Genomic DNA, 10,722 nt, shown 5'->3' with positions numbered 1-10,722 from the left:
TGTGCACAAATTCTTTGGATGAATAAACTCTTTGTGATTTTAGATTAAAGTTTGATAGCATGCCCATATTTTGTAATAATACTAGTGCTATTAATTTGACTAAGAATCCTATCCATCATTCTAGGACTAAGCATATTGATATTAGACATCATTTTATTAGAGAGCATGTGCAAAATGGTAATATTACTCTTGAATTTTTAAACTCTAATAATCAATTAGCGGATATTTTTACCAAACCTTTGAATGAAGAATGTTTTTGCAAAAATAGGCTTGAGCTTAGTATTATTCGTTGTGATGCATCTTGATTTCCTATCTTACTTGATATTATTATATAATGCATGTAGATGGGGGAGAATTTGGAAACTTTGTATGTGTCATGGTTTTAGGGGGAGCGCTTATATGTTTATTGTTCCTTTTATTATTCCAGAGGAGAAAAATTATAAGAAAAAATGTGTGATAATTGTTTCTATTGCATGTATTATTTAGGGAGGAATTAGTGGAAGAAGTAAATTCTTTTGAATGAATTTTAACCATGATCTTTTTAGTGATATGTATACTTGATATTGAAATTACTTGTTAATCATATGTCTTGCTGTCGTTATGTGCATTTTAAGTATTTTTCTTCTATAGTTTGTCATCATAAAAAAATGGGAGATGGTTGGTTCTTTGGTCTTTAATTAATTAATATTTTGATGATAACAAACCTGATTTTGTTTACTAATAATTTTATTATTTTGAATAGTTCATATCATAGAGCTCGGAACAACGATTCTGATGCATCTTGAATCATCTAAATCGAAGTTCAGATGAAAAAAGATATAGCAAAAAGAAGCGAAATGAGAAAAATACTCGAGACGGTGATGTAGCGAATTAATCATCAAATTCGACCAATTAGAGAGTGCTACTTGGAACTATAGGATGAGTGACACATGTGACTAAAAATTGAAATTGGTGGATTTTAGCTTTTATATAGAGAGAAGAGCATTAAACGAAATTGATGTTGTAAAAAAAATGATTTTGTTAAATAACAAAAAAAAAAAAGGAAAATGATTTTTTTTAAGAAAAGAATTTAATATTATTTCATATTTGTGTCTAACGGTTAGTTTTTTATAAATGGTGGGCTCTTGTTTTCTGTTGGGTTTTAAAAGATATATATATTATATTATATTTTGTTTGTGTCTAATGGTAGTTGAGTTTAAATCTCCACCATTCAATTTAACTTTTTGAACAATCAAATGACTCAAATTAAAATCTACTTTTTATCCTACTTCCCTCTCTTTTTATACTTCATCTTCTTCATAATTATTTCAACTTTTCATATTTTACAATTCTCAACTTAGCAAGAAAGCCATCGTTGTTACTCTCTTCAAGCTTCCAATTTTTATTTTTTTCATTTTATTCTTGAGAAAAATTTATGTTGTATTGTGAGGATTAAAGTATGTGAACTTAAATTTGTACACCCACTATTTTTAGAGAGTTTTATTGTGTGATTTAAAGCTTAAAAAAAATATTATAACGGTTGGATCCTAACCCGTGGATAGCATCAGGGTTGCTCTTGAACCCGTAAAATGAGCAAGGTAGCGGTTTGACTCTCATCCGTAGAAAGAGTCAAATAAGATTTTTTAATTGAAGTCCCAAGAGGCGCTTGAAAAAGTGGATGTAGGTCGTGTTTGACCGAACTACTATAAAAATCATGGTGGCCTCTTCTCTAACTATTTTCTATTTTTTTTCTACTTAATTTTAATTGCTTGCTCTTGTTGGTTGGTATTGATTAAATATATTGTCACATACTTTTTTTATAGTATTGTTATTTAATATCAATTAGGGTGTTGTTAATTTAATTTTAAAAAATTATTTAATTAGATCAAATTGAGCCTACTTTAAGAAAAAGTTCAATTAAACCCTATCCACCCCTCTCTAGGATTGACAACATTATTCAATATAGTTTATAGACAAATTTGATCCCTAATTAATTTATCAATTTATTTTATTTTTAGTACAATAGTGGTAAATAGATTCAAAATACATATTTCTTGATTGTTAACCCACTTAATACTAGTTAAACTATGTTGAGGGCAATTTATCAAAATTTATATGTGTAAGAAATATTGTTATTGTAAAGGATAAAAGCTAAATTATTGTTTATTAAAGACTCGAGATTAAGGCCATGTTTACCAAACGATAATGAAAATTGGTGTACTTGTAATAGAATTCTATTGATAGATGAATCGTAATGAGATTGACTGCAAACATAATTTGATTGCTTTTAAATGCGTTTACCTAGAATTATAAATTTGTCACATTTTACCGTTACTGTTATTGCTTGAACCTAACGATAACGGTAAAGGTAACAATAAAGATGACAAATTCATAATTTTCATATTGTTACAATAGTAATATCTATACAATAATGATAACGGTAACGTAGTGGATCCTACGTAATTCTCAAAATCAGATTGAGCAACTTTTATTCTTCAATCATATTACAATATTTGATTATAGATTTCATGGTTGAACCCATTTTATTATAATTATAAAATATAGTAAATAACAAAATGAGACTCATTTTTAAATTAGGATTGATGAATAAGGTTACCCCTACGGCCTAAATTGTTACCATTTTGATCTATAAATTAAAGTGGAAAGACGACTTTTTTAGAAGTACCAGAGTGTTTTTAAACCTTTATTATTTGGGCTTTGGCCTAAATATAGCTCCCGCAGATCATCTTTCAGTTACCCATTTATCTAATACATTTTCCGGAGCTTCGATGCTAAAGCCCGGTTGATGCTATTGGCTTGCAAGATTATATAACTACACTGTTCCACCGTCGATTTTGGAGGCCCCCCAATTAATCAAATTTCGATTTCTTCTGTTGCAAGCCGTAATCAGCTCACATTTTGACTTTCTGAATTGCAGAGAGCTTATTTAAAAATATTTATACATATCTAGCGCTTCCTGGAAATGGGTTTTCACGATTTTGATTTAAATCGAAAACCCATTGCCGGAGCAGTGCTATTGATGGAATCGAAGTGATCGCTCTCTGCAATTCGTCTCTGATGGGGAGTTTTCTTGGCGGGCTTTTGTTGCCGCTGCTGCTTCTAACTGGTGAGAGTTGGTCTGTTTTCATGTTGTAACTTGTTGTGAGTTTCTTTTCTTATGAGATATTTGCACCATTTGCTTCAAAAATTGGTTGAAGGCTTGCTGGTTTAATATTTCGATTGAAGGAGCTAATGTTATTGTGATTATTTGTTGCCGAGTATGTGGTAGTTTGTACTTTTTACTCAGTTTGATCTCTGTCGGGACATTTTATAGGATCTAAACCGATATACTGGTAAATCAACGTGTGTGCTGTAACTTGTAAATGCTTGGGATGTTGGGAGATAACTGTCTTCAAAACCTGCAATGTCTCTTATTCCTCATTAGTTTTGATTTTCACTGGTTGGATTTTGTACAAATTTCCAAGTCCTGTTAAAAGCATTGATATAGATAAATTTAACACAACTGATCAGCTTTTAAGCTTCCGGGTTGAGTGGTGATTTAATGAATGGCTTGACATGTTTGGGGATACGGTGAAAGCTGGAGGTTGAAAATTTAATAAGGCTAAACTCTTGTTTTGTCTCCACGAGCACGAGCGGGCAGCCTTTGGTGGGTTAAGCGAACTTGTGCTAAGAGTGGTTTTGTTCTTGAGACCTTGGCTGTAAAAAGGAAAAAAGAAAGATAACTATGTCTGGCATTCCGGATTGGACAATCCACTTCTGATCAAAGGGGACATTTGATCCAAGTTTGGCTGTTGATATTTGATATTTCTAACTTCATGAACAACCCAATAATTTATATGAAAATTGTAATTGCTTAAATGTCCGAGGTTTCTTAGCTTTATTTGCTGCGAAGTGCAATCTCATACACCCTCAACTTTATCACCGGAACTTATCGAAGGATATCTCGAAAGAGCTCCCACTTTTTGCAGAGTTTATTCAATGTGTGGTGGGGGAGGGGAGGGATACTTATTTATGGGAGGATCATTGGGTGGGCGAAAGGCCTCTTTGTGCCTTATTTCCTAGACTTTACCATTTATCGGTTCTTAAAAACCATGTTGTTGCTGACTTTCTTGTGTGGTATGGGAATTCGTGTTCCTTCTCTTTTGGGTTTTGTCGTAACCTATTCGAGAGGATTGCGAGGGATGTTGCTTCTCTTCTTTCTTTGTTTGAGAATCACTCTTTTAGGCATGAGAGAAGGTGTGAGGGTTTTAAGACCCTATCCTTTGGAGGAATTCTCGTGTAAGTCCTTTTTTCATAATCTTGTGGACCATTCTCCCTTAGGTGTCTCAGTCTTTCGCTCATTTGGAGGATTAAGGGCCATAGGAAAGTGAGGTTCTTTACTTTGCAAGTGTTACATGGTCGTGTGAATACGATGGATCGTCTCTCCAGGAAGCTCTCCTCGCTTGTCAGGCTGTTCTATTGCATTCTTTGTCGAAAAGCGAGGGAAGATCTGGATCATATTCTTTGTCATTGTGAGTTTACTAGCTTTGTTTGGGAGTGTTCTTTTCAAGAGTTTGGCTTTTCAATTGCTCGTTAGAGGGGAGTTTGTTACTATGATCGAGGAGTTCCTCCATAATCCGCCTTTGGGGGAGAAGAATCGCTTTTTGTGGGTTATGGGGTGCGCGCGATTGGGTGGATGTTGTGGGGGGAGTGTAATAGTAGGACTTCCCCGGGGGGTGGTTTGGTGGGGAAGGTTGGATAAAGACCCGAGTGAGTTGGTCTTTGGTTCGTTTTCACATTTCTTTATGGGCTTTGGTTTTGAAGACCTTTTGTAATTATCCTATAGGTTTCATTTTGCAAAGTTGGACTCCTTTCTTGCAGGGGGTTTCTTTTGTGGGCAGAGTGTTTTTTTTGTCCTTGTATTCTTTCATTTTTTCTCAATGAAAGCTGTTCTTGTCAGAAAAAAAAAAGATATTTTGTCGATACTTTCATCGGACTACCCTCTTTTGGAGACTGATCGTTAAGTTTTTATAAGAATCCATGGTTATCTTGAAAATAGCCATCCCTACATTAACCTAGTTGGCCTTTGCTTGATTTGAAGCTGGTTTTTTAAGTTCAATTTGAACAAAAAACGATGTAGGAATCTGGACATCAACAGAACTATATGTATGCTACCATCCTGACTTTGTTACCTTTTAGTTGACCCTTGTCATAAGTCATCTTGCTTTGACATTGTGTTTCTTTTGTCTTAGGTTGTGCATTCTTTTGCTTTATTTAGAATTTTTGAATTTGGCTTGAAGTGGCCAGGTCTCTTTTGCAGTTCCGCCGTTAGTATTATACTTTTTTTTTTTTTTTTTTTAATAAGGAAACAATCACTTCATTAAAATAATGAAATGAGACAAAAGCTCAAAGTACAATGTAGAAACAAAGAGCAATAAAACCTAGGGATCAGCAGGTACACCTGGACATCTCAACTAGGTTGGCGCCCCCTTAGCACCCTCATCATTTTCGACTACAACAAATGTATCTTGTAGACTAGTACAAAACATACATCAGCAGACCACAAGAACAAATACAACTAAAGTTCCACAATCAACCAAACAAAACCCCACATGATCCTTCACCGTCAGACCTACACAAGACCACACACAACAGCCAAACAAAGGACTACAGAATAATCTAATAATTTTCTAAAAAGCTGGAAATATGATTGCCTGCCAATTTAAGCTTAAATCTTGTATTGAAAGCTCTGCTAAATAATTGGAAAGTGTGCACCAAGATGAGGCATTGAGCTGGATAATCTCAAAACGATCCATCTAAGTAGTCCGCTTATCATGGAAGACTCTGATTCCTTTGGAACCAAATTTCTACCAACAACGCTTTCACTGCATTATTCCACAGCAGTTTAGCACTCTTCTTTAGGGAAGGATCCATAAAAATCTGCAAAACATTAGTGCGAAAGACATTTCCAAAGACCCAATTTAAATTGAAAATTTGGAGCAGCTGCAACCAACAATTTTTTGCATAACTACAATCGAAAAACAAATGCTGAAGCTCCTTTGAATCAACCATACAAAGTGGGCAAATTTGCGGAGATAGGCATTGGGAAGGTAGCTTTTTTTGCATAACTGAGGAGCAATTCAAAGCCCTAAATAGCATAATCCAAACTGTGATGATAACTCGGCGAGGGCTTTTGGTTTTCCAAAGAGCTTTCTCCAAATGTTTGTTCAACGGGGATGCAAGTGTCAAGTGTTTAACAAGGGGGTTTACTGAAAAAACTCCATTGTCTTCAATAGACCAAAGCCTCCTATCTGGACCATTCAACAATCTCTTTTCTATACAAGGCCAAGAAGACTAAAAATTAGCTATCTCCTCCTCCTTCAAATGCCTAGTATGATACGTTTTCAAACCCTATATATGTGGACAAACTTTGTATCATAAAACCAAGTTCATCTGGGAGAAGGGGTTAGATATACCCTAATTCTAACTAACAATGAACTTCAAAAAGCTTCCCAGTTAACGACAAGAATTCCAAAGACTAGAAACTACAAAATAGTTAGCACATAAAAACTCTCTGAAGTCTACTTTGGATCTCTTTGGCATCAATGGATTAGAGGGTGCATCTCTAGTGCCAACTATTCCATCACTATTAATGGCCGTCCTTGTGGGAAAATCATTCTAGCTCGTGGTATTAGACAAGGAGACCCTCTCTCTCTCCTTTTCTCTTCACTTTGGTTGCGAACTGTCTGAGTCGTCTTATGCACCATAGCTCTTTCAGGGGTCTTATTGCTACTTACCCCATTGATATATCATCCCTTTGAACCATCGTCAATTTGCTGATGATACTCTACTTTTCTTCACTGCAGATCACTCTCCTTTACAGAATCTCTTTGACCTTGTTCATATTTATGAAAGGGCTTCTGGTTTAAAAGTTAATTTTTCTAAAAGTGAGTTGCTTGGCATTAATATTGATGATGTTGGATTAGAGTGGATGCTGACCACCTTTGGTTGTAGGAAGGGATGTTGGCTGTCTACTTATTTGGGTCTACCTCTAGGAGGGAATCCAAAGTCTTTGACTTTTTGGCAACCTGTTGTTGAGAGATATAAGCACAAACTCCATAATTGGAAGTATGCCTTTATTTCTAAGGGTGGAAGGCACATGCTTATACAGGCTACTTTGTCTAGCTTGCCTACTTATTACTTATCTTTGTTTTGTGCTCCTAGTTCTATCATTGCTACTTTAGATAAGCTGGTATGGGATTTCTTTTGGGAAGGTTCTCGTGGTGATGGTGGGTGCATAATATGAATTGGGAGACTACTCAACGTCCTAAGTTGATGGATGTGTTGAGATTGGCAACTTTCATAATCATAATTCAGCTCTCTTAGCTAAGTGGGTTTGACGTTTTCTTTTTTTAGATATAAGAAACATTTCATTGATGAATGAAATAGGGGCATGACCCTAAATAACAGTGTGTCATTACATCAGAGAGTGCCAATTATAGACTAAAAATGATAAACTAAAGTGGGTAAACGGTGCTTATTTTTACACCAGGAAAAAGCCAAAGATAAAATAGAGTCCATGAAACGATGGAAGGTAGAAGTCCCATGAAAAAGATGTCTACTCCGCTCGCCCCATAAACTCCAAAAGAAAGCACGCAAGAGAGCCAACCAAATCAACTTATTTGAACCACCAAAGGGATGACCCATCAATAAGGAAGCCAAAGCGTCAGAGATGGAATGAGGGCATATAGACCAACCAAAAACAGGAAAAGCCGTGGTCCAGAAGTGAGTAGCAAAAGAACAGTGAAAAAACAGATGGGTTAGAGATTCAGCCTGGTGACAACACATATAACACTAGGAGGGAGAAAGAGCCACGACAGGTAAAGGGGGTGGAAGCCTAAGAAGCCCTTGGATTAGTATTTCTAAATCTTGGCTGAAAGTTGAATCGTTGGTCACTCTTAAGCTTGGAAATGGTAGAAGAATTGCTTTTTGGCTGGACCCTTGGGTGGGAGCGACTCCTTTCTGGTCCTTATTCCCAAATCTCTTCCGAATATCTTTGTTACCAAACGGTTCGGTTGCTGACCATTGGGACACCAATTTGGCAGCTTGGTCAATCACCTTCCGCCAATTGCTTAAAGATGATGAAATCACCTTCTTTCTAGATTTGCTTGGGGTCATTACAACAAGGAAAGTTTCAGAATTTGTTGATAGCAAGGTATGGTCTATCTCAGCCTCGGGTCTCTTTACGGTCAACTCACTCAGAACATACCTCTCCCACTCCTCCCCAATGGATAAATCTCTATTCTCGGTCTTATGGAAGACTTGCAGCCCAAGAAGAATTAATTTTCTTGTCTGGATAATGCTTAGTGGGCAGTTGAACGTAGCCCCGGTGTTGCAAAGTAAGATGGCAGCCAACAATATCTCTCCTTCAATTTGCCCTTTGTGTCTAAATTGGTCAGAAGACTCCCTCCACCTTTTCTTTCATTGTTCCTATTCAGCTTGGTGTTGGAATAAGTTGCTGTCCTTCTTCAACATTTCATGGGTTATGTGTAATGATTTTAAGGGAAACTTGCAGCAGCTGTTAGTTGGTATAAACCTTCACAAACCCAACAATCTTCTATGGTTGAATGCAGTAAAGGCACTGCTGGCTGACCTTTGGTTTGAAAGAAATCAGAGGGTGTTCCATGATAAGGTGCTTGAATGTCAAGATCGGTTCGAATCAGCCCGTCAGCTAGCTTCTTCTTGGTGTATCCTCTCCATGCACTTCAATGTCTACAGTTTATCAGAGTTTAATCTTAATTGGAGGGTGTTTGCCTCCCTCCCAAGCGACGGGATTTAGTCTCTTCAGCATCCAGTGGTTTTCTTAGCTTTTTCATTGTTTTTTCAGAATGTTTATTTAATTATTAACCCCGTTGTTTGTCCTTTTGGAAATGTAAAGAAGCTATGCTTCTGCTTTAAGCTAGTCTTAGATAATTATTGGATATGATGAGGGCGCTAAGGGGGTGTCAACCTAGTTGAGATGTCCGGGTGCGCTAGCTGATCCGTTTTGGCTTTCAGTTGTTATTTAGCTCATTGTATAATCCTCTTGTACTTTGGGCTTTTGCTCGATATTCTCTTAATTAATGAATTGTTTCCATTTCAAAAAAAAGGTATGCGGCGTTGTAATCGGTCAGTAGTATTAATGGCTCCCCAACTAAGCTCCCAAAGGAAAATTTTAATTCTTTTTGGATATCTTTCCAAATGACCGTATAAAGATCAAATAGAGTTGAATCCACGGAACCGAGCACATCAACCATAAGAGATTTAACAGTAAAAGTCAAAGAGGAATCAAGAGGCCAAATCCAAATATCCAGGGAAACACAAATATTGACGCCTTGATACCGAAGAAGATGGATTCTAAATCCTTTTGAATTATATCGAAGAAGGTGGATTTTTAATCCTTTCGAAGAGGCACAATCTTGTAGGCACAAGGGTTTGGTGTTTTTTTAATGAACATGATGCATTATGGCTTTAGCTTATTGTTGCTAAACATCGTTTGTCTGGTAGAGTTTGGCCAATTACTCAGCATTTTGGTTCTCATCTTTCTCCCCGGCGTTTTATTTGTCAGAGCATTGGGTTGATTGCAGATTGTGCTCAAAGGCGTATTTGTGATGGCTTTTCCACTCGTTTTTGGACTGATTATTGGCTTAGCTATGGCATTATCTCTACAACTTTCTCGTGTTCGTCTTGCACTTCATCCTGTTGATATACTAGTTGCTATATGATATGGTTCAGCTGCCTGGGATTTACGCCTTAGTCGTAACCTTAATGATTTGGAAATTGCTGAATGGGCCTCTTTATCTTGCAATCAATCTCTTGTTAGATTGCGGGCCACCGCTGATGCTTGGATTTGGCCACTAGATTCATTCTTATGTTTCACTGTAAAATCCCTTATGGTTGATTTAATCGGCTCTTTCAATCCCCTGCGAACCTTTACTCTGGTATTTGGAAGGGTTTTTACCCAAAGAAGTTAAAGATTTTCCTATCAGAACCCAGTCTTAAATGCTATTAATACAGCTGATTGGTTGCAACGACGTACGCCTTATATGTTTTTTTCTCCTTCTTGGTGTATCTTATGTTGCTGCAACTTTGAATCTTCCATTCATCTGTTTGCTCATTGCTCTTTCGCGAGCCACTTTTGGCATATTGTTTTGGAGGCTTTTGGGTGGTCCTTTCCTTTCCCAAGTTCCATCTTCGATCTTTTGGCTACTCTGTTTATTGGTTATCCTTTTGGTGGTTCCAAGCAGATTATTTGGTTGACTTTGATGCGTGCTTATCTTTGGGCTCTCTGGGGTGAACACAATGGTCGTCTTTTTAGGGACTCTGCCTCTACATTTGAGAGATTTCTTGAGACGATTTTTACTTATGTTTATAATTGGTGTAAATTTGAGCCACCTTTTACTTCTTATACTTTATCTTTTTTCCTTTCCAATTGGAAAGATTTCTGGTAATCACCTTTAGGTGTGGGGTGTTTCCTATTTCATTTATTCAATGAAATATTTCTTTTTCCAGGGAAAAAAAAAAAAAAAAGAAGTCTACTGCACATCTTGGACGAACCTACCACTTATTCCTGACCATTACAGGCATTCTACTAAGGAATTGAAATCTTCAGCTTTAGACATAAGCCACCACAAACTTCAAGTAGATAATCGACAAATCTCTTAGGGGTGTTTGTGGTGCTGAGTGGAATTACGAAAAGAATAA

General features: G+C 36.6%; 1 protein-coding gene across 2 annotated transcripts in view; it reads left to right on the top strand.

Moving 5' to 3' along the window:
- The first annotated feature begins 2,732 nt into the window (after positions 1–2,732).
- LOC120086459 (piezo-type mechanosensitive ion channel homolog) overlaps positions 2,733–10,722 on the top strand; it is a 37,302-nt gene continuing 29,312 nt past the window's right edge. Inside the window, exon 1 of one of the 2 annotated variants that reach the window (XM_039043132.1) lies at positions 2,733–3,106. In XM_039043132.1, coding sequence (XP_038899060.1) covers positions 3,058–3,106 — 49 coding nt within the window. In that variant the 5' untranslated portion in view covers positions 2,733–3,057. The remainder of the gene's footprint in view (positions 3,107–10,722) is intronic. The other variant, XM_039043131.1, reaches the window with a different exon arrangement.

The sequence above is a fragment of the Benincasa hispida genome, chromosome 9 (assembly GCF_009727055.1).
Source record: "Benincasa hispida cultivar B227 chromosome 9, ASM972705v1, whole genome shotgun sequence".
NCBI classification, from domain to species: domain Eukaryota; kingdom Viridiplantae; phylum Streptophyta; class Magnoliopsida; order Cucurbitales; family Cucurbitaceae; genus Benincasa; species Benincasa hispida.
This window is presented reverse-complemented; position numbering and strand designations above follow the sequence as displayed.